Here is a 25,997-nt window from a genome sequence, read left to right on the forward strand (position 1 = left end):
AAGGTTTATAACTATTTTCTTTGGGGGGTAGGACACCCCCAACCCCCCAAATTTAACCCCCCCCCCCTTTTTCTTTTAAAATCTAAAATAAGAAATTGGGTTATCAAATTCTACTTCCCCGTCCTCAAGTGCCCCTAGAGGCCTCTAGGGGCGTAGCCGCTAGTATTACGATATAACGATAAAATAAGGACATTATAAATCAGGAAGGGAGGAGACATTGGCTGTTTATTACACTTATTCCCAAAGTTTTATAATAATGTTTTCTTATCTTTGGTTTAACAACTGTAGGGACTTTGGGATTATTAAATAAAGTGTAAAAACGTTTAAACCACTGATTGTAATCTACAGAAGGGGTAATTTTGTGTATATCATTGACATCAAATAATCGGCCCTTGTCTTTGCCCTTTAGATCTTTATGAATACATTCTAAGATATTTTACAGAATAAACTATTTGTACTTTTTACCAATTTTATCAAGGATCTTAAAGGATAAGACAATGGAAGATAAATTAATCTACATCCAAAATTATTACATACAAAATTACCCTTCTTCAGATTATAATCATTGATTGAAAAGTTTGTACACAGTTAGTTTAAACCAACTAGATTCATTAAAAGTACCTAGGGTTTTTAAGCCTACGAGTAAGATAACTTAATTATAAAATTTAGGTACCAATATAAATTAAATACCACTGTCCCCTTCCTCCCTGCCTATTATGTAAAGAAAAAAAAATAATTTAAAGGTATCAACGTTACTAAATCATTTTTTCAGCACCATAATAAGTTAAGGAAAAAACGTCTTTATTAAAAAAGCTAAAAATTCCCATAATTTTATAATGGACCAAAATTCACCCCCCCCCCCCCACCCTTTCCCCAGTAATAATGAGTAGAGGTTTAAAAGTAAAGGAGTAGTTACCCCTCCCCTATTGGCTAGAACTAAGTATATTAAAAAAAAGATAAGGGGGGATACTTGGACATTAAAGGGGTGGGTAAATGGGTGATTCCTCCTCCCCCCTGAAACATTTTATTCCCCTCATAATTAAAAAAAAAATACATTAAATAACCCCCTTCAAACCTTGGGGGAGGGGGGGGGGGGTAGGATTATAGTCTGAAAGTAAATTATAAGATTTTGTTAAAAATCCGCCCGTAGCCGGGGCCAATAAATCATTTTTCATTTATGACCTGTTTTAAACGCACGTTTCAAAACAATTCCCTAGTAAATTGATTTGGGAGGCATTCAACCCCCTCACCTCTTTTTACATAAAAATCGTTTAATATAAAAACAAGATTGAAATTTTCTTTCATTCGCAGGATTAAAAAACTTTGGTAACTTTTATAAAATCTTGTCCAAGTGTCCAAACTTTTCCTCCAAAAAGTTTTATCTTAAAAAGGAGAATATGGGGATGTTGTACATTAATTATTCGTCTTATCCATTAAGATCCCAGATATCAGTCACTATAAGTAACAATTTAACAAGGATGACAACATCCATAAAAACGAAGCACTAAAACAGTAGGACAAACGGATATTAACACTTATATAGTGTCAGAACTGAATAATCAGAATATAAATGTATAAGAGTCGAAGCAAAGTTGTAAGTAAATTTGTTGAAAAACTGCTTGATACAGGATTATGTTTATGGACGACATACTTACATTTTAGGACTTGATTATAGAGTTGCTTCGCTAATAACATTATACTTTGTTGTCCCAGGAATCAATATACCAAAATTCAGATCAATTGGATGATTAGATCACATAAAAATTTGTTGTTAAAAAAGTAAAAAAATCAACATGTTTAAAATGGACGTACGGACATGTTGGTAATGATTATAGAGTTGCTACGCTTTCTAAATCGTACCTTATTACTAAAGGAATCACCATGCAAAATTTGAAATAGATAGGACAATTCTAACATGCCTAAATTAATGAAAAAAGCTATCCGTTACGGACGGACGGACGAACGAACGTACGGGCCGACCGACCCTAATCATAGAAAGCTTCGCTTTTAAAAATGAATAAGAAGTAAAAATTTAATGAAAATGAATAGAAGAATGATATGGGAGGTACATAAATTTCCCCCCACTGTCTTGTCCCATAAGATCCCTTAAGCATTGGGGGGGGGGGGAGTATTAAAGTAACTTTAAGTAAATAGGAAACTATTGCCACCATTTCTGTTTGTGTGTATATTCATTAAAAAGATTACAGGCTATGCTAATGGATATATTATTACTTGGATGTTACAACAGATTATAAAAAAGTGAAACTTGTAGCTTCCCAAAACAACGATCAACCATCAACATATCCCATTACACCATACACTCAACTCCTACTGAATGAACGAGCTGACCAATAAATGTTTTCCATGTAACCCCAATCTTCCTATTATGACCTTACACCATCCTCTCCTCCAACCATGGAGGAACGTATTTACCAATAAATGAGGTCCGTATTACCAACCTATATTGACGACAATTCATCCCCTGTCATAATATCCACGTACATATATTCATTAAAAAGATTACAGGCTATGGTCATATTTCTTATGTTATGGCTCTATTCATATATTTATATTATTGCAGGGATCTTAAGGGATAAGACAATGGTCGATAAATTGACAAACCTGATTCTGACCATAGAATGGCGTGATTGTAAAACTTTGGGTACCAGTGTAATTTACAGTCCGATGTCCCATTCTTCCCTGGATATTTTTGAATATTTTTTTATAATTTACTATTACAAAATGGTCAGTTTTATACCTTTTTACTCTGTACATTTAGCAATGTTTTTTTTATTTTTAAAAGAAATTAAAATAAGTAGAGAGGAAAGGGAAATTGGGCTGTTAATTACACTGGTACCCAAAGTTTTATAATCACATTATCTCATTCGGTAGTTCAAAAAAAACTTTATTAGGGAAGTACTTGAATATATCATCCATTGTCTTATCCCTTTATAATACACTAGCGGCTTCGCCCCTAGCCTCTAGGGGCTTTGCCCCAAGAGGTGATGTAAAAAAAAATTAAGGCGAAATTCGTCAAAGGACCAGGGAAATCTTTAGCAAAAAAAAATAGGGGGGATTTTTTGTTTTTTTGGGGGGTTGGGGGTGTCCCACCCTCCAAGAAAATAGCCTAAAACCACCACGGGACCAATAGCTATATACCCTGAAGAGTAGAATCAGATCTGTTCAGTGGTTACTGAGATCTTAAGGGACAGACGGACAGACACACAGATACACAGACACACAAACAAACATTCTGTTACTTTAGTATAAGGATAAAATAAGTTTTAGAGTAGCGTCACTTTTTAAACAATTCAATTATTACAAGTCACAATCCCTATAATTAATTACTGATTTCAAAAAAAATCCATTCATTCAATGCTCTTTGGAAGGGAAGGGACATTTGACTTTGAATTATGTACCCAAAGTTGGTTAAAAACAAGTATTTTCTAAACATTTCAACTAATGATTTTAACAAAAGTAATTTTATTTATATTTGTAAAACCCAATAAAGATTTCATAGAAGTGTCCAAAGATTTTAAGCTAACAAATTTGAGAATGTAGTTATAAAACTTTGGGTACCAGTATAATTTACATTTTAATTTTTCCTTCTTCCCGAGTATTTATTCCGCTCCCTAGCTACTATATTAAGTAGAAATTATTAATAGCAGAGTTTAAATTTTCTGTTTCTAAAAACATTTATCCTACATTAATTACAGTATGCTAACATAAGACAAAACATTACAAGTGATTTGTCACAGTAAATTAATTTTTTACTTTAGGATTTTTTAAAAGCTTCTAATTAGAGCAACTTGCTTTTATGCGAATACAAAACTAAGAATAATTTTGCCATTAAGTGATTATTTGGAATAACTTTAATATCTTTGGATTGGATGGTGTAAACTAGGAATATACAGTCGTTTTAGTCAATAATTCTATTCTACAGAAGGGGTATTTTTGTTTATCATCATTTGGGTTCAATATGTAGTCGTAAAACACCTTATTAGGAATTATAAAATGTCTCAAATTTTAGTAGAAAAAAATATGCTGTTTTATTAGAACACCGCAACAATTGGTATTATTAATTCAACAGACCAAATCAAAAATCTGCTAGGTAAATGGATATGGTATACATGGATACATTGACAGGGGAAAATTTGTCGTCAATTTAGGTTGCTAAGATGGACCTCATATATTGGTTCCTCAATGGTCAGTGGAGGGGATGGGGTAAGGTCATTAGTGGGAAATGGGGTTATCGTTATATTAGCCAGCTGGAAGATATAATTATCAGAGCTGGATCTTTAAATCATTTTAGTGGTGAGCTAGATCGGGGTGAGCCAACTTTCCACCAATGAGAGCACAGCATTTTATGAAATGCCGCGCTGTGATTGGCTGAAATTCTGCTCACTCCGATCTGGCTCACCACTAAAATGATTTAAAGATCCAGCTCAGATAATGCGAGAATCTCTTAAAATATCCACGTATTCTATATCCATTGATAGGTGATTAATTCAGTATCAGACTTTGTACAGTACAGAGAATGTACACATGAGTTAGGTCTTGTGAGGTTTTTTATATTTTGTCTGGCCCCTTTCTATGAATGCTGTTACGGGCACTACCATTAGTCCTATAATATAAAGTAGTAAGGTTTTTTTTTGTCTGAAGCTAGAAGCTGAAGATACTAGCCTGACTTTAAAGGAAATCTATATAAATTTGTTGTGGAGGTTTTAGGATATTTTCTGACTTTTTCCAACTCTCCACAGAGTCTAGGGGCGAGGCAACTGAATATTAAGAATTATTAAAAGTAAATAGCAGAAGCATTTTATAATTGAAATGAATTGTAATTTACTGTATGACCAATGTTCAATGATCAGAAGGGATAAGACAATGAACGATAAATTGATACTCATTCCCAATTATGGTAAAAAAGTTTATTGATAAGAAATGTTATTTTGTACCAACCTATGAAGATATAATTGGAATCCCAATCTTTATTTAACCTAACAAATGAAAGGGTGTGCCTGTAAAAATTTGGGTACCTGTGTAATTTACCGTGCAATGTCTTCTCCCTCCTTGCCAATGTCTGCTTGAGTAAATCTAATAATTGTACATTTTCTTCAAATTTTTGGAACATCGCTACTGTAATTTTACACATGCTTGTTTTAGTAGCGTATCTACTCTATGACCAAAGTATGTCCGTACGCATGTAGTTTGAATAACGGTTTTGAATATGTGTTTATTTAAGCTGATCTTATGTCTAATCAAATATTTCCATTAAATTCTTCATTTTAACAATGAAATTATGACCATGTCAAAAGTACTTTATTGACATAAAGTTTCAAGGGTTTATTTCGACTATATGATGTTAATAATAAGAGATCGCGACTGACATAATAAAGACATATCAAATATATTCTTCATTTCACTAAAACTACTTATGTACATTGTACATTCATTGACATAATAACGGCAAAAAAAGTAATATAATGTTGATCAAATTGCACAAAAGCAGCATTTTTGCAAGAAAGTCAGACGTTACAAAATGATAATGTTTATGACTTTTGCATGCCTCCGAAAGATATCTATTTTGCCAGCCATTTGCTATCCATTAAAATTTTTTTATTGTTATCTTTATTTTTGTAGAGAAAATGTCTCTTAAAATTCGCGTGCGAGTGAGAATACTTATTTGTTGGCGCTAGACAACTTTGGAGACTTTTCATTGGTTTGTTCGTTTAACTGAGTGTACATACGTTTCAACCACTAATTGTTATAGGCAGAAGGTGTATTTTTGTGTAACATAATTGGGGATGTACATCAATTTATCGGCCATATTCTTTTCCTCTGGGTTTTCCAAAGAGGCTTTGAACCTTAATTTGGTAAAAAGGAAAAATATGTTTTTTTTGCAAGGGGAGTGTTAATCTCAACACCTCCCTTCCTCACGTTCTTGTTTACAAAATGAAAAGTCATTGTTTTAAACTCAGACATTTTCACAGTTCATAAAGTTTATTGTTTTTTTCTTCTGATTTTTAACAGATTTTTTGTTTGCAAGATTGTCTGTTATTTTAGTCTGTCAATCTATAGGTCAGCCGGTCTAAAAGTGTCTTTGGGTCAGTCTTTATGTATGTTTGTTATTCGGTTTGTCTGTCTAATAAACAAACCAATTTGATATAAAAAAAATAACCAACTACGGTCTTAACATAAAGAAGCTCTGAATTTAAAATATAAGTGATAGAAATAGCTTAAAACCATCCCTCGAAATTAATCAAATTTTGAACAACTTTGCTTTTATGAAGTCTTTCATTAAGCCTCTCTATATATGAACTTCCGTGACCTTAGCAAAGCAACTGATAAAAATGGCAATTAATTAACTCCCTTCAGGAGTGGTTTTATGAAAAACTTTATAAAAGCAAAGTTGTTCAAAATTTTAAATAAATAATCTTTGCTTTTCTTGTCATGATTATGCGACAACTCCTAGGGGGTGAAAATTGAACTTGAAATTTTTAAATCTAATTTTCTCAAAAAGATCCCGCTGAAATATTTTGGTTTTAACTGGAATCATCATGGTTTTATGTCTAATTTCACCATACATATGTCCCAGATCTCGGCACTTACTTTTGTCTTGATTCAATTGTATCTTGGCGTGTCTTAACGAGAAAAACATTTTTTATATAATAGAATAATCTACTATTCTTTTTAATCTAAATTGCCTTGTTATTACTGCGCTACTAATGGATATGCTTGTCTTTATTAATATTAACACCTTTGCACATTAAGATCTCTGTAATATTTATATTTTATTTATTAAGATATCTACCTTACCTTTGTTATTAACATTACCATATTTGTTTATTAAGATCTCTGCCCGACAGCCAAAAGTTCACATTCTGCAACGGTGTAGTACTTCATAGAAACCAGGTAAAAAAAAACATTTTAGGTTCAATCATTATTAACATTTTTAATAACAAAGCTTTTCTATAACTAGTGACTGTCTGTCTGTATGTTCGTAACGGAAAGCTCTTATCGCTAATTTAGGCATGTTATAAATTTTCCTATTGATTTAAAACTTGTCAAGATGACTCCTAAACAGATAGGTACGATAAAAAAGCGTAGCACAAATATAATAACAAAACAATCCCTCAATATCCCTTTTCCTATCTCTCTGGTAGATTAGAACCGGTGCTTAGCCATACTGAGAAATCATGTATAGCATCGTATCACGGACAATTTTCCATGAATACTAAAATGGAAATCATAATATTAATACCAGTTTATTAGCCCCTCAGGGTCAAAAGAACTGGTTTGAATCTTATAATGTTTAATTTTAATCCTCGGAAAGCTGTCTGTAATACGATGCGATATAGAAATAACTATTCCAGGTGAAAACTACCCTGGGTGACTGGTTGGACGGCATCATGGACCTGTCCAAGAGCCTGCAGTCCATGGACATCGACGCCTCGGCCTACGCCTGCCTCTCCGCCCTCACTCTAGTCAATGGTAAGTAAATAGGGTTATTACCCTAGATGGTCTGTCAGACATAATAGTACGTTCAATTTAAAACGGAATTTCTAGCAGACGTTTTTTTACATTTGGTCACATATGACTATGATATAAAATGCTTACGTGTTTTAATCAATAATATAATTGGATTGGTTCTTAAAGGTCTAATTAACTGATTAGAGATCTAGAAATACTATATTTATTGTATGTTTCCTGAAAAATTAAATTGAGAAATTCGTTGGTTCAAATCTATAATACAAAATAGCTTAATGTCCGTCCGTCTGTCCCTTAAGATCTCGGTAACCACTGAACCGATCGGATTCTACTCTTCAGGGAATATACCTACTGGTCCTGTGGTGGTTTTGGCTATTTTCTTGAGGTGTGGGACACCCCCAACCCCCCCCCAAAAAATAAAAAAAATCCCCCTCATTTTTTTTTGATGATACAGATGATGAAGATCCACCACATGTACTACATTTTTTAATTACCACTTGAGGCAAAGCCCCTAGAGGCTAGGGGCGAAACCGCTAGTATTATTAAAAGTATCTTAATCTACAGAGGGGGTAATTAGTTTTAACATGTGGGGATACATAAATCTATGTATCGTCCATTGTCTTATCCAATAATATCCCTGGAAATGAGGCTCTTTTTCTATGTTTTAACGAGATTGAATGAATAATTTAGAAACCATAATAACGCTTGCCTGCAAAGTAACCAGACTGTACAAAATTTATTTTAGCAAAAAAATCTTTTTTTTTAATGTCATAATGCTATTAAATAACGTCCTGTCAATGATAAGTCAACCATAAACTCTTTAATTTAATCCAAATGGCTACCACTCAGTATTAAAAGTGAATGTTAGCTATTTTTTTTTTTGGCGTATGCGAGTGAACACAGTTTAAGCAGACAAAATTGTTGAACATAAAAACTAAGTATCCATTTAGTTATGACTAAAATCATGGATAGATATAGCGATATTATGTCAGTTATTACTACTTGTTCAATCATGTTTAGTCGACATAAGTAATGACCTTTAGTTCGATAATATGTCAACAATAACAATAACAACATAATTATGATAAAGAAGTCAATATTGTATTCGGCAATAATTGATAAATATATCATTACTTGGATTTTGCACCAGATTTTTATGTACTCTAATAAAGTGATACTTACAGCTGTCTATAATAGCGAAACCCCCACCCAACCTATTTACCCCATCCCCTCCCTCCTACTGGATAAACGAACTGACCAATAAATGAGGTTCATATTGGTGACCCAAATTGACGACAAATTTGTCCACGTTTACTAAACCCATTTCTGCAATCAAAGGGTCTTTTCTACCTTTATAATATCAACACACAATGTCGATATCAGGTCAGCTAATACCACTTTTATTTAATTTAAACAGATTTGAATTGCTGTATATTTTTCCCTGTCCAAGAGTTATGACTTTGGTTAAATATTTGCTTTTAGAACTATTTCTATAGTTATAAACTTTAAAAATCACAATATAATTATTATTAAAGCTAGCTTGAAACTCTACTGTAATACCAATGTATCATAATTTCTCAGGAATGGCCACAAATGACCACCTAACAGCTATTTAACCAACTTGGGGGAAAATTATGCGTTTTCAACAACAACAAAAAAAGTGGCACCACCAATTTTAACACTTTGCTGTTATTTAATCGACATACAATTATCATAATAGCGTTAAATGGTTGTATATATAGGTAGAAGCAACAATAGCATCCGTTTTTAATGGGGGTCGGGGGCATAGAACAATAGCCAAAAACTATCCTAAAACCACATTAGGACTAATTTTAACACCTTTTTGTTATTCGTTCAACATTTCAATATAAATATTATCATAATAATAGCGTTAAATTGTATATATAGGTTTCTCGGAGCACCGAAAGCATCGATTTTCAATGTGGAGCGGGAGGGGGCATAGAAAAATAGCTATAAAGAACATTACAACCATCCCAGGACTCATTTAAAGCTTCTATTAAATGAAGAACATTATTGCCAATTGGTCAGCGAGATCTTAACCGACAAACAAAAAACCTTACTACTTTATATAATAGGATTTATTTTGTACAGTATAAAAACTGGCGATGCAACTTTCTTTTAAAGTATTTAAAAATAAACTTTTGTGAAATAAGTTAATATTGTATCACTTTTGAAATGAGCTGTCTATCTATAATACAAAGTAGAATGATGTATGTCTGTCTGTCTGTCCGTCCGTCTGAAGCTTAAGATCTCGATAACCACTGAACCGATTCAATTCTACTCTTCAGGGTATAAACCTATTTGTCCTGTGATGGTTTTAAGTTATTTTCTTGGGGGGTGGGACACCCCCAACTCCCCCAAAATTGAAAATTTTCCCCCCTAAAATTTTTTTTTCTTTCTAATTTTAATGTTTTTTATGTTTTTATACAATTTTATATATTTTTATTATTTTTTATATCTTATATTTTTTTATACTTTTTTATATTTTTAATATTTTTAAATTTTTTTCTTCTTGTTTAAGTTATAAGACAAGAGAGGAACCCGAATGATAATCACCCATGTTAGGTCTAATTGTCTAAAATGTTGGAAAACTACTAATTTGAATCAACCAATCAATTTAATGATAGTACCCAATCTTTTAAAGCTAAGGTATAAAAAAATGACGAAACTTTGTCGTGTTAAGACAGACAAAATTAAAAATGGCTGCACTTTCAATTTATTTTTATGGCTGCGCTATTTATGGCCAATTATCCTTGTTAAAGGATAGTTATTTATCACATCGTATTATAAACAGTTTTCCGCGGATAGACAATGAATTGTAACAGGTTAACTTCCTGTTTTGTTTGACAAATAAACTAAAGGCAACCAAAAAGTCATTGAACCTAAACTTTTTATGATGTTTTTCTTATACATTATTCTTAAGTTTGGCTCAGAACCGGTTTTAATCCAGTGGAATTAGTTCGGATTCGGAGCCATCCTGGAAAAATGGTTAATGCCAATGAGTTTTAGATTTCTGTGTTCTTAAACTTGCACGTTTAGACTATAATCTATTTAAATATTTCTCAGACAGAGAGGGGACAGTAGACTTTAAATTACACTTGTACCCAAAGTTTTTAAAACTTAGAAACTTTGGATACTATTAAATCTTGATAAGTCGTTCAAACTAGCAATTTTAGCCAACATTTTGAAAGGGTAATTTTGCCTATCATCATTGGTGATGTATATCAATTAATCGACAAATGTCTTACTCCTTAAGAACTCTGATATTTATACAGACCATATTAGACATTTGTACTGTTATTATATCAACAAAAGACTATATAGTGTCAAATTCGTTATTTTGATAATATGTCAGTTATAGCCACTTTTATTTGATACTATACAGTCGACATAATCATTGGTTATTTATATCTTGAAGTACAAAAGCATGCTTTTGTTGTTATCAACAAAGAAAATATTACAACAACGGTGTCTTTCCCAGTGATCTAAGGGGATAAGACAATGGCCGAAAAATATATGTACATCCTTAATGATGATACACAAAATTACCCCTAGTGGTTGAAATTGGACACCCAATTTAATGAATCAACCAATCAAAATTAATTTTTGGTCAGCAAAACTTTTAAGCCAACAAATATGAAAACATTATTTTAAAACTTTGGGGACCAGTGTATATAGACGTCCAAGGGGTGGGGGTAATGGGGCGATTACTCCCCCCCTTTAAATTTACCCCTACCCTGGGGGTGCCGTAGGCACCCCCAACCATTTAGGAGGGGGTATTTACCCCCCCCCAAACAATTTGGGGGGGGTAAACACCCCCCCAAAATAAAAAATCTCTAATAAAAAAAAATTTTGCGCGCTCCGCGCGCATTTTTAATACTATATATTTAATAAAATTTAAATTACCCCCCCCAAAAATTTTACCCCGGGGATAAATTTTGGGGGGGGTAAACTAAATTTACCCTGCCAACAGATTTCAGGGGGGGTTATTACCCCCCCCCCAAGCAAATTTTACCCCCGGGGTAAAAATTTTGGGGGGGTTAAAAAAAAATTTGCGGCGCGCGAACATTTTACCCCCCCCCCCCAAAAAAAAAAGAATTAGAGCCCCCCGCAGGGACTAGAAATATGAGAAAAGCTACTGTGAAAAATACGAAGAATCGCCCCATAAGGTGCGATGTTACGAAAGGGACTATACCCATTATTTATTGTTTGTTTAAACTATTAAACAAGTGCACTTCGCTCTAATATTAAAGTCATGAAGGGATCTTATGGGATAAGACAATGGACGATAAATTGATTTACCTAATGATGATAAACAAAATTACCATTTCTCTAGATTAAGATTATAGTTAAAAGTTTGAAAATTGCTAAGTTGAAATAAACCAATCAAAATTGTACCAAACAAATAAGGAAACTTTTTTAAAAAACTTTGGGTGCCAGTATAATTTACATTGAAATGTCCACTCCCTCCCTGAAAGACAGTACAATGTCCAATATTCAGCTATTTTAATCAATTGAAATGAAACATGTTACAGTTGTATATGCAACCCTATCGAACTTACCAGAATCCGATTTTGTACAGTATATATATTTTTTCGGGTTTTACAAATATATTTAATGGTTCATTTACTAAAATATGCAAACAAACTTACAAGTATCTACCACTAATAATATAATTTTAAGAAACAGTACTTCATTGGTTATTGGTTATTTGTTATTGTACCTTTTAAACTTTGTGTACATTCTCAGACTGCAAAGTAACTGTCACTATGCAATCCTATTACAATGGATATAGGAAATACATGGATATATTGACAGGGGAAAATTTGTCGTCCATTAAACATGCTAATATGGACCTCCTTTATTGGTCAATTAATTTATATAGGGGAGGGCATGAAATAAAGAGGGGATCGTCATTTTAGCCAGCTGTGTGCATAACTTGATTAGAGTACATGAAAATCTGATGCAACATCCAAGTAATAATATATCGATTCCTATAACACGTAACAGCCCCAGGCTGGCTCAATGACTTAAATAATTTCAAGAAATGTTTTACCATTTTGATACGCTGCGTTTGGTTATTTTCAGAATATAAAGTTTTCTGTACTAGAATGCTTCCATTCCCTTAAAAATAGCTTAAAACTTATTTAAATCAATCCATTAAGACACAATTATCTTCGCCATAAATTAGTCATGACCACATTCATTTAAACCATATACTTAGGGCTTAAAAAACAGTGGCGTGTGCAGGGTTTTCTAAGGATATAATTTTAATATATTATAATATAGGGGGTTGATAAAGTAATGAAGACAGTCCTTCCAGATTTTGATAATTAGGAGTGTAGACACTCCCCTAAACCACCTTTACACAAGCTAATGCTTGTTAATGTGTTTAAATCAATTAATTGGTCCCAAAATTTTGAAAAATTTTGAAAATGTACCATCCACATACAGAGTATTAGTCCATATTAAAATTTGCACTGGTTCTGATACAAAACTTTGGTAGAATATCTTTTTATCCCTAGTGCAACATCCCTACCCCCCTTAAGATTTTTATAACTGCTGCCATGTTAGATGCACAACATTATTAGTTAGAGAAGGGGGAATACATTGTCTCAAAATTGACACTACCATGCAAAGTTATGACTTTCAGACAAATGTTGTGCAAAGGTTAGTTGGATGTCTCATTCGTTGGATTAAACAATCTGGTTACTAAATATAACTTTATTAGGTTTCACAAAACTTCCATGTCCAATCTATTATTTCTTAAATTTTAATTTATAAAAGGGGAAATTTTGTATCATTAAAGACTTACTTCAATTTATAAGATGTTCATTTTCCAATCCCTTGATACTATGATAGGGGAAATGCATTGTCCAGAAAAGAGACAAAACTGATTCATGCACAACAAGAACTTTTACAAAAAGATTCACGTAATCAATGAGTTGGTTGTCCGTAAGTATATAGGATGGAAAAAATGGATGTTGCCCAAAATTTGCCAGAGGGCATATTGTCTCTTGCAATTTCAGTTTTAAGAATAAAATGAAAAACATTAAGAAAATGTGTGCTCATTTAAATCTATGAAACGGTAGCAATTTTCATCAAAGTTTTGGTTTAGCTATGTGTAGTTTTACAGAAATCCTAAGAGATAAGACAATGGCGATAAATTGATGTACATCTCAAATGATGACAAACTAAATTATCCTTTCTGTAGATTAAAAAAAGTTTGCACACCAACTAATCACAATTCAACAAAATACCCAAAGTAAATGAACCAATGCCTAAAACAACGTGGTTTAAAACTTTGGGTACCAGTGTAATTTACAATCCAATGACCCATCCCTCCCTAACAGTTTTGAAAACAAAACATTGATTTGCTCAACACCTAATTTTTGAAAATCATGTTTTTAAGCAATTACATATTATATACATTATATACAACTTTCAAAAAATACAAAATCTAGTTTTTTCATGATTTTTCTAGTATTCCCTTTTAAATTGAAATATATCAATTTTTAATTCATTTTACGCTATATTAATCTTTTAAATGCTTATTCTTTAGCGCGGCTACTCTAGAATTATTTATGTCTGTCCATTTGTCCATCACTAACACAATTTCAAGCATAAATTTAATTGCTCAACCTTTTAGAGGGAGTTTACATTGGATTGTAAATTATACAGAGTCTCCAAAGTTTTATAAACACGTTATTCTTCTATTTGGCACAAAAAATTGGAGATGTACATTTATTTATTGTAAATTGTCTTATCCCTTAAGATCCCAACATTTACTAGATTATTGCTGCGCTACTTATTACTAAAAATGTACATAATTAAAAGCGAAGCTTTTCTATAATTAGGATCGGTCCGTCCGTACGTCCGTCCGTAACGGATAGCTTTTTTCGTTAATTTAGGCATGTTAGAATTGTCCTATCGATTTCAAATTTTGCATGGGGATTCCTTTAGTAATTAGGTACGATTTAGAAAGCGTAGCAACTCTATAATAATTGCCAAAATGTCCGTACGTCCATTTGAAACATGTTGATTTTTTTACTTTTTTAACAACAAATTTGTATGTGATCTAATCATCCGATTGATCTGATTTTTGGTATATTGATTCCTGGGACAACAAAGTATAATGTTATTAGCGAAGCAACTCTATAATCAAGTCCTAAAAATGTAAGTATGTCCATAAACATAATCCTGTATAAAGCAGTTTTTTAACAAATTTACTTATAACTTTGCTTCGACTCTTATACATTTATATTCTGATTATTCAGTTCTGACACTATATAAGTGTTAATGTCCGTTTGTCCTACTATTTCAGTGCTTCGCTTTTATGGATGTTGTCATCCTTGTTATATAAAATGCATGTATACTATAATTAAATAAAAATATTATTATCATACAGCTTCTGGCTATGAAATGTTAGTCTGTCTGTCTGTCCATCTGTCAAATTGTCATGTCAAATCGAACAAATCAAGCCATAAATGTCCAAAATTTAATCATAAATTACATATTTAAATCGATATATAATTACTTGGATGTTGCACCAGATTTTCATGTACACTGAAAAAGTGATGCTCACAGCTTTCTAAAAACTATGCAACCCCTCCCCTACTACTGGATGATTGACCAATAAATGAGGTCCTTGATAGCAACATATATTGACGACAAAAATTCCCCTGTCAATATATTCATGTATATTATATCCATTAATATTTACGACCTTGTTGTGTTTATAAATAGGGCTAGAGATTGGACAATGAACGTAAAATTTATCTTTCCCCCATTCTCAAGGAAGGCTTCTCTGTAATTCCATGTATCTGTCTGCAATGTTTAGGGATAAATTGATTTTAGTGGTTTATTACAGATAGACTGCTGAAAATTTTCTTATGAAGATTCTTATAACTAACCACTCTACAACTCAGTATGTCCGTATGTTTGTATATTTTTTTATACGCTCGGATAATTTTATTACTTTCATATTTACCCTTGATTATATTCTGATTTTCGTTGCCAGTATTAGAGATATCATGCAAAAATTTTATGAATATGAAGTAAGCTTCTTAATGAAAATAGTTTGAAATGATAATTAATGGTTATTAATATTACCAAAGCAAGAAAAGATAGGAATATTTCATCTAAAAGGTAACTTTTTTCCCTCTGATTTTTCAATAATATATTTTTCTTTTGCATGTAAAACCTTTTTTCTATTACCCAAACTGTAAATAGTATATTTTTTGTTCCAAGGCATTCCTCTAAATACTATTATCAATATCTCACATGTCTAACAAAGTAAAGCCAAATAATTTATCTTTCAGTGCAATATCCCTTTTTCCCTGTGTACATTATAAAATTAAAACCATATTTAATATGTAAATTTTATATATGAAGCCTTTAATTTAAGATTATAAACATGGGGGGATGCCAAAAAGACCGATTTTTTTAATCAAAACTGAATTTCCAGTATGACTTTGAAACCAATTATTATCCGCTGAATTAGCACCGGTTCTAAGTAATACTGAAATATCATGTAGAGTAACGTATTACTGAAGATTTTTTGCGAATATTAAATTAAATTAATACCAGTTTTGTTAGCCCGGGTCTTCTGCACCTAGGGGCCTCAAAATATAGGTTTCAATCTTCCAATTTTTATTTTAATATCCACGGAAAGCTCTCAATAATAAGATGCGATAAATAACTACTCTTATTCCTACAATTTTTTTGTGATTTTTGGCGACAACATGAATGGATTTAAGATGTGGTCAAAACTGACATGTTAAACTTTATATTTATGCCGACTTTATAAGGATTCAAAATGTAGTCACTAATCGCCACACTTTTTAAGTAAAAATCGAGTAGTTTTAAAAACCTATTTGAAATGGCATGGATGTATACATATTTCAAAAATGTTTTATTCATACATCTACTGTATGAAATTTAATAACATGTTTATATTTAGTATACTATAACTACCTAATATACATATAATAGAGCTTATAAAGACACATTTTTTATATTTTTTAAACAGGGGAAAGTTTAATCTAATTAAAATAAACATACAATAATGTACGCCCCCAGTTATGATAAACAAAATAGGTATTCTGTAGATTTAGAAATATTGGTCTAAATAAAGTCTCCAATGTTTTTAAGCCAAAGATTAGAGAACTTATTTATTAAACTATATAGTTTAATAAATAAACAAGTTCATATATATATATATATATGAACCTGTATAATTTACAGTAACATATCCCGGCTCTGCCTGATTAACAGGCAGAATATAAAAGGAAGGGTTAAAAACATTAGCACCCCGCAAGGCGAGACCCCCCCCCCCCCCCCGCAGGGATACACCAGTTTGATTACTCCACTTTATTTGTCTAAAATTAACTAGCCATTGAATTAAACAAATATTAATTATGAATGATTTATATAATCTATAAATGTATAATTTTAGTTTTAATATGGTGTTTTCCAAAACATGCTTTTAAAATCTAATAGAACAATACGGATAATTTTGTTTATCATATTTAGAGAGTGTACAATGATTTATATTTCGTTTTCTTATCCCCTAAGGTCCCTGATTATCATCATTTAGACAAAGTGTGTTTTTTCTTCTAAAATATGTTATTTTTTACTTCTCTAATAAGTTTAAAAATTGCTATTTTGTGAAAAAAATAAAGGTTTGAAAGAACACTTTATTATAAAAGTTGTCAAGTGTAACTAACTATTGCGCCCGCCGTTTATTGCAGGCCTGCAGGGTTACACGGTTAATTAAAATAGTTGATTGTTTGTCTGTATGTCTTATTTGCCTGTAATCTCTAATTAATTTTTATTAGCCAATCAAGATTTATCAAAGTTTACAAAGTGCCCCTTGAATTATTTTAGTTGTCTTCATATTACACGTATTTGTCCTTTTAATGTTCAGTCCAGTATTGCTTTGAAACATATGCATATCCGATGAATTAGAAACGGTTAAAACCCATACTGAAAAATCATGCATCGTATTGATTTTAGACAATTTTTTATTAAAAAAAATATTAGAATAAAAAGGGTTCTGGAACCAAAGATATGGAAAAAATCTCTTCATTTTGAATTTACTTTCCGCGAAAAAATATCTATAATATGAGGCAAAATATGACTCTACCTATTCCCGTTTCCGTGTATCCATTGCAGTTGAAATAAATGTAATTATTATTTTATCCTTCGATGAATAGCTTCTCTATAAGTATAATTTTCTAAATAGTTCTTGTTGATCTTAATGGATAGGACAATCACAGTGGAAGATAAATTGATTTATCGTATTCATTCGAATCCGGTGGACAAGAACCGGTTCTCATCCATACGAAAAAAACTATGTCTAGCATCGTATTATATCCAGTTTTCTACGAATAAAAAAATGTACAATCATAAGATTAAAACCAGTTTTTTTAGCCTGTGGCTTCGGCACCTCGGGGCTAAAAAAAATAGTTTTAATCTTATAATTGTACATTCTATATCCGCGGAAAGCTGTTTATAATACAATGCGAGAAATAACTATTATACCCCGTTTATGACTTTTTGTGAGCCTAGTAAAAGTGTCTGACTCTGATTATGACGTCAATTACAGTGTATACTGGCCTCTCATTGGCTATTTTTATTACGTCATAATCAGAGTCAGACACTTTTACTAGGTTCCTTTTTGTACACTGATAGTTTTTACAAATCAATATAGTCTCCAAAACCGACGAAATGTGTTTATAAAACTTTGGGTACCCGTATAATTTACAGTCAAAAGTACCCTTCCTCCCTCATTTTAAAGAGTGTATTTTTTCTATTTTCATATTATCTAGTAATGGATGTTTTTATACTTGTTAACAATGTATCGTGTAGCCATTAATACAGGAAGGTAGGTGATAATAATTATCTTCCATTAAAATGATACTTTTTTAATCAATTAAGGAGATAGGGGACATTAGGCTGTAAATGATTCCTGAGCTGGATCTTTAAATCATTTTAGTGGTGAGCCAGATCGGGGTGCGCCGAATTTCAGCCAATCACATCGCGGCATTTCATAAAATTCTGTGCTTTCATTGGTGGAAAGTTGGCTCACCCCGATCTGGCTCACCACTAAAATGATTTAAAGATCCAGCTCTGTACCCGAAGTTGTATTAACTATTTGTCTCATTTGTTGACTGATTGGTTGGTACAATTTAGCAGTGTCCAAACTTTTTTATTCTAAGACATTGGCCAAAATATTGATGTACATCCCCAATGGTGATACATAAAGTTACCCTTTATGTAGATTACAATTAGTGGTTGAATCGTTTGGACACGTAACTTAAGAACCAACTAATCAAAATTCAATAACAGCTCCATAGTTGTTTAGCCAAAAATAAGAATAATTATTTCTCGCATCGTATTATAAACGGCTTTCCGCGGATATAAAATGTACAATTATAGGATTAAAACCTGGTTTACATCTTAAGATCGTACATTTTTATATTCGTAGAAAACTGGATATAATAAGTTGCTAGAAATAGTTTTTTCGTATAGATGAGAACCGGTTCCTATCCACCGGATTCGAATGAATACCAGAAAAAAAGTTTTATCAAATTCTTTGGATTAGTGTTATAAACATTTCATTATCCCCTCCTTTCCTGTATTTAAGAGAAGATTGTTATATTCACCCACCCAACTGTGTAGAGCATGGCTTTGTGAGTGATTACAAGTTCCATTTAAAGCGATACATACAATTAATATCCAATTAATTGTAATAAATTAAAAACTTGTCTAGTGTAATTTCATATAAAAACCTTTGTTTGAAACCAATCAAATAAAAAAAAATAAAACTAGCAGTTGCGCCCTTAGCATCTAGAAGCTTGATGTGCTGAAAATGGATTGCCTATTTCTTCCCTAATTTCCAAACGCTATTTTCAGCTACTCCGGTTGAAGGGAAAAGCGATATAATGTATAAACGATTTATAAATTATACATTCAAAATGTTAATTTTTCAAACTTTGATTTTTTTTAAGTTGAAGCTTTAGTAGTAAATTTTAAGATAGAACGCGGAAGCTAGGTACACTTTCGGAAACTAAATTTCAGTACATCAGAAGCTTTGTACTCGAAGCTCGACAAAAAAAATCCTTACAGGATATTTCAAATTGGGTTTATTTAAAGTATGACAATCCGATATATACTTCTAGATTGAACAGTTTTTTTATGTTCCAGAATAGAAATAAATAAGAACAAGGTATTTAATTAAATTTATAAGGTTTTTTCTGTTATTTTAATATACTCTGTTATCAAGCTTGAGATCAAAAGGAATGGACAAAAAACAAGCATGGGTAAATCAAACAGAAACAAAAATTTTAATTTTGTCTAACTTTTATTTTTTTTCTAAAATACAAAGTAGATGTATTTTTTTCTGTCTGTCTGTCCGTCTGTCCCTTAGTCTTTCTGTATATCTGTTTGCCTGTCTTTCTGTCTGTCTTTCGTTCTACGTCTGTCTATTCAATTGTATATCAGTCTGTATGTAGAGGAGCTTTGCTCCGCAGCATACCAAAGACAATAATAATAACATTTTATGGCCCCATTTTAAATGCCATGAAAATCAACTAAAAAGCAATAAGGGCCTGTTACCAAATGTAATGCTCACTCTACGGGGATAGCAGGGAGGGAGGAGACATCAAAATTTAGATAATACTGGTACCCAAAGTTTTACAAACATGTCTTCTCATTCGTTGGCTTCAAACTTTGGTAACTTTTATTCAATCTTGGTTCGGTTGTTAAAAATATTATTGTCCAAAATTTTCTAACAATTATTTTTCATCTTTGTACAAAAGGGGTAATTTGTTTATCATTATTGGTGAAGTACTTAAATCTATCATACATTATCTTATCCCTGTTAATTTACCCCCCACAATTGATTTTTTGTTTTCATAAGTTATATAATGGACCATATTCTCAGGAATCTTAAAGGATAAGACAATGAACGATAAATTAATATACTTTCCACCCTTAAGTATATAACCAAAATATGCCTTTTGTATATAAAAATCATTTATAAAAAAAGTTTGAATACTGGTATTTTCCAGCGACTAATTAAGATTTAAGAATTTAAGTTTTTAAGAATGCAAATATTTTTAAAACTTTGGGTACCATAATAGTTTACAGTCCAATGTCCCTTCCCTTCCTGGCCATAGTATAGATAAAATCATGGTTATGGGGTTAAGATATGTAACTCACCCCTCCCCCAACCACCACAACAGTTATCAACTACTTTTTTGCACCCAACTTTTCGTCCAATCAAGAAAATTTAAACTTAAATGTTGAAAAAGTTTGAAAATTATGACCTACCTCTCCAAATAATTTTGAAATATGCTTCCCTAAAAGTTTTATGAATTATTATGCAATTTTACCCCCAATTAGATTCATTTTACAGCTGATTTTACAACTATACTTATAGCATATTTTTATAGGTATACTTAATACTTATATGCATATTTTTGGTGTAAAAAGAAATGTTTTTTTCAACGTGCCTGGCTTGTTTTATACACCTTAGCTTTCCAATTACTTAATTGTACTGATTGAGTTACACAATTTAGGAAGCTTCAAAAGGAAAGCTGGTATGTTTTTTTTGGCTATTTCAAAATTAAATTATTGAAGTTTTTCAGGCTATTAATCTTTCACACCCCACGTCTCCTTAATCTTGAAGACCCTGTATGGTAAGGGCGACGACACTAGAGTTAAACGCTGCATATTTTGTTCTTTTCATTTCATCTTTGCATGTTATGACAATACATGGTCTTGTTGTGCTACCAATATTGTTTATTCATAAATTGTAAAAAATATTGTAAAATTTAAATCACGTAATATCACGAAAAAAATAGGTATACAATGCAGGGTTCTAAAGGGATATGACAATTGCGGATGAATGGATGTACCTCCCCAATGATGATGCACTAAATAACCCCTTATGTAGATTACAATTATTGGTTAAAACGTTTTGATACTCAACTTAATGAACCAACTAATCAAAATTCAATAGAATTCCCCAAAGTTGAACCAACGAATATGAAAACATTATTATAAAACTTTCAGGACTAATGTAATAAACAGCCCAACGTCCACTGCCTCCCTAGTTAAATTTAGATCACGTAAGGGTTGGTGTCAGGAAAAAAAAGTTATATAATGCTTGTGAGTCTTATCCCTTAAGATCTCTGCATTAAAAGTATTTTTCTTCCCATTATTATATTATTCTAGAAGTCTAAATTATAAATGTTATGCCTTTTAATTACATTTTTCAATATCTTGAGTGTGACACAGTTTCATAAGATCATTTTCACCAGTAAATCAGCCTAAAATAATTTATTTAGAATGTACACTTTTAAGGCCATAATAAGTTGTAAGTACTATTTTTAACGTCTTTATTATTGCCTAGTTGACTAATGAACCCGCTTTATTGCAAAAAGGGTTGAATAAACACTGATTTATTAAGCTTTTTATCACTATAAGCAACATAACTTAAGTGTTTTTACCGCAATTTCCTATAATTCGTCAAAGACCCCATGTCTCTCTCCATATAAAATTAAAAATTAAATAAGTAAACAAACGATAACAAGCTGATTTTAGTTTATGTTAAGAAGAAACTTATTTTCAATGCTTCTTTTTGATGTGGTTAGAAAAAGTAAATTTTAGAAAACTTACAGGGGTTAGAAAAGGGTAATAAATGGGGGGATTTAATTGGTCCAGTGGTTAATCAAGGGATACTGCAGGTTTTTTGCCCTGGCTTAGTGTTATAACATTTGATAAATTGATACTTTACTATTTACCACGGATGTGAAAGTGTCTCTACAAATCCTGTCAAATTTTTGGTGCTGTCATATAGCAATATAATTCTATAATCATTATATCCTTATACTAAAGTAACAGGATGTTTGTCTGTTTGTCTGTGTGTCTGTACCGAAGGATCTTGCTAACCGCTGTTCCGATCGGGTTCTCCTTAACAGGGTAGCTTATCATAGGTCCGAGGAAGGTTAATAACTATTTTGGGAGAGGGTACCACCAACCTCCCAAGAGAAATCACAATAAAATCGAAAAAAATTGAAATATTTCCGCCGCATAGTGTCGCTAGCGTAGTCGCGCTGCGTAGATACATGAATTTAACAGCTGATAACATAGACAAATCATTCTTTATATTATATATTTAAAATAAAAAAGAACATTTAAATTCCACTAGAGACCTCTAGGGGCGTAGCCGCTAGTCATAACTATAGTGCCCCTATCATTTAGTAAAGGAAGTACAGTAAATTAGCTTAAAACCATCCCAAACAATGTTAGATAGTTGACCTAATTATTATAAAATTTAGCAGTCATTGCACTTTGAATTTTTTCTGGTGCTCAAAGTTTTATAAACACGTTTTCTCATTTTTTGGCTTAAACTGCGTGTTCTTTTATTAAATCATGATTGGTCAGCTCAAACTAGCCGTGTTCAATAATTCTAACAAGTAAGGGGTATTTGGTCTTTTCGATGGTGTAGATCAATTTATCATCCTTAATGTCTCATCCTTGAAAGATAAATGCCGCGTTTTTTCGACGTTTTTTCTACATTTTTTCGACATTGATTGATTGAACGAAGACGGTAGGATTTCAACAGAGTATACAACTTAAGAATTCAAAATTTTAAAATTATTATTTTAGCCATTTGTACAATGTCTAATACAGCTCTAAAAAGATGCATTAATAAATATGCAGCCAAAATGGATTGAAGATAATTTGTTTTTCTTCTATGAAGGCCGTACCAACAAAAGCGAAATAATTAAATAAATAGTTGTATATTCTGTTTAAATTTCGCGAATTGAAAAAAACGCGGCATTTATTTTTAAAAAACACATCACTGGTATTTTTCTGGGGTTGTGAATGAACACCTCTAGTTGTCAGTGAGTGTATTAATATTATAAATTTATTACCAGGCTATTTCTAAACCACACTGCTTATTTACTTACTTGTCCCAGGAATCTTAAGAGATAAGACAATGGATACTCCACTTATTAAAAACAAAATTACCCCTTTAAATAGTGGAGAGGCTTGGACACTACTAGTTAATTACAAAATCAGGGATCTTAAGGGATAAGACAATAGGCCGAACAATTATGTACACCCCATTTATGATAAATGTAGATTGAAACTATTGTTGGATGGTTTAAATGCACTGCTATTGAGTTGGATTTTTAAGGATGTTATACAAATAGATCCCGAGATGGTTCTAATATATTTTTGTCCCCTCCCTTACCTTTTAAAAATACAGCTCTAGATGCTAAGGGCGCAGCCGCTAGCTGTCTATGAGTTAAAGGGGATTTTTGATAGTGAAGTAAATTGGGAGACGCCTACATTTCAAACTTTAAGTACCTTTTTAGCATAATTTAAACATTAAACAACAAAACATAACTATTCTAATTGGGAAAATGTTGTTCGGTCAATTTTATTCTATTTAGTAGCGCCGCTACTCTTAAAGCAATGTAGAACACCTATTAATTAGAACCCAGGGATAAGATGTTGGACGATAAATTGATGTACATCCCAAATATTACCGTTTCTATCGCATAAAGTTATTGGTTGCAACGTGTAGAAAAGTACCCAAAGATTTTAACCCAAATAATTAGAGAACGTTTTTTTAAAACATTGGGTACCAGCTTAATTTACAGTTCAATGTCCCCTCCCTCTTTGGTTAAAACCTAACATTGATAATTATATATTCAGAAGAAACTATTTATGCTGATTATGGAAATAATTATTTAAAAACCAATGAATAACAACTTTTTTATTTTCAGGTCGTCACGGGTTGACCGACGTGAAGCGGGTTGAGATGCTGGAGTCTAAGATCCTTGCAGCCCTGCGGGACCACGTCACATATAATCCTGAAGCCAAGAAGAAGCCTCAGTATATGACTAGGAAAATATTTGGATATTATAAAATATTTTTTATGTTTCAGACAGTCAAACATAAAAACATGCAGATAATTTGGAGACAGACAAAATAAGGATAGACTCACAGACAAAAATATATGCAATGATACAGACACAGACGAAAAACAGATAAACTAACAGAAAATTTAAGTTTTTTTATAAATTTTTCTAATATACAATTATTTGACAGAATTTTGGACAAACTGCCGCAGCTAAGATCTTTGTCCCAGCAGGCTCTACAGAGAATTTTCTATCTAAGGAATGTTATTTGTCAAAAATTATTTTTAAAAATCAACCAAAAAAATGGACGAGATGAAATATCACCTCAAGAAGACTTTTACTGCTCTAACATTTTTTGTCTTTAAATGTTTTTTTTTCTTCAAATTTTGACAAATGACATAAATTTTAGGCTTGTTGGTTTGGTTCCTGAGCCCCCTATTTTGGAAAAATTATTTTCCTCAGAACTTCCTTTCTAAAAAAACTAAAAATCCTAGGTGGAAAAAGTGATAAAAAATGCTTAAAATATGAAAAAGCAACCCTTCCTATTGAACACTCTATTATCCTTTCCACAGGGTGTGCAAAAGTACCACCGATTTTTTCAACTTTAAGAACAAAAATAAAAAAATGACAATTTTGTAATACAATAATGAGAAACCAAGAAAATGTAAGCAAAAATAAATCCATGATGGTTAAGACTAAAGATAGAATGAAATATAAAAGTGAAATATGATAATTTTGCCAAAAATCCAATTTCTGAGTGTAAATTGTGATATTTTTTGAAAAAGAAAAAAACTGCCAATGAAAAAAAAATCTGCCGAATATGCCAGAAATAAATATTTGCTGCCCAATTGTCCTGCCAATGTATTAAAAGTACCTTTTCTTGCTTTTTCTATAAAATAATTATGAAAAAATGTAAATATTGTTATCTTTTTAAGAGCTAAATTTAAAATTTTGTTAAATGTTTTGTCGAAAATCCTTGACTGCCAAAAATGAAATTTGTGAAAAAAAACATTTAGAGAAAAACTAACATAAACTAAAAAAAAAGAACTTAAACTCAACAGAAAAACTAACATTTTTGATAAAACTCAATTGTGATTTTTCCATTTTACTTCAATATTGCCATATTTATACTCATAATTAAAACCTTATACTTCAATCATACAGAGACAGGGGGAAAAAAAGGACATTGGATGGTGAATTTTTTCCCCCACAAAATTAATAAGTTCCGTCATTAAAGGCTTATAAATTTTGGGGTAAGAATGTAATTTTAATAAATTCAAGCACCATTGCCCTCTCCCTGCCCCCTGTCTACAATATCAATGTACCTTAGTCATAATATAATTTTCTGAACATAATTTTCAATACAAAAAAATACATTTAATAGTAGCTATAAGATCTTGCCTCTTATATGTTTTATACATATTTTAATGACTGATTCATTATATATAAAAAATATTTTTATGAAGATATTTTTTTAAATCCTTTTAAAATTGTTTTGTTAATTTTTTTTTTCTTGAACGACAAAGTCTTTCTAAATTGATC

The 25,997-nt window shown here is 31.7% G+C and overlaps 1 protein-coding gene across 1 annotated transcript in view; it reads left to right on the forward strand.

Moving 5' to 3' along the window:
* LOC145322973 (uncharacterized) overlaps positions 1 to 25,893 on the forward strand; it is a 207,016-nt gene extending 181,123 nt beyond the window's left edge. The window contains exons 14-17 of the mRNA XM_080165361.1: positions 6,852 to 6,912; positions 7,374 to 7,491; positions 24,321 to 24,439; positions 24,644 to 25,893. Coding sequence (XP_080021487.1) covers positions 6,852 to 6,912; positions 7,374 to 7,491; positions 24,321 to 24,439; positions 24,644 to 24,820 — 475 coding nt within the window. The 3' untranslated portion in view covers positions 24,821 to 25,893. The remainder of the gene's footprint in view (positions 1 to 6,851; positions 6,913 to 7,373; positions 7,492 to 24,320; positions 24,440 to 24,643) is intronic.
* The last annotated feature ends 104 nt before the right edge of the window (positions 25,894 to 25,997 follow it).

The sequence above is a fragment of the Acartia tonsa genome, chromosome 6 (assembly GCF_053477335.1).
Source record: "Acartia tonsa isolate MP-2025a chromosome 6, ASM5347733v1, whole genome shotgun sequence".
NCBI classification, from domain to species: domain Eukaryota; kingdom Metazoa; phylum Arthropoda; class Copepoda; order Calanoida; family Acartiidae; genus Acartia; species Acartia tonsa.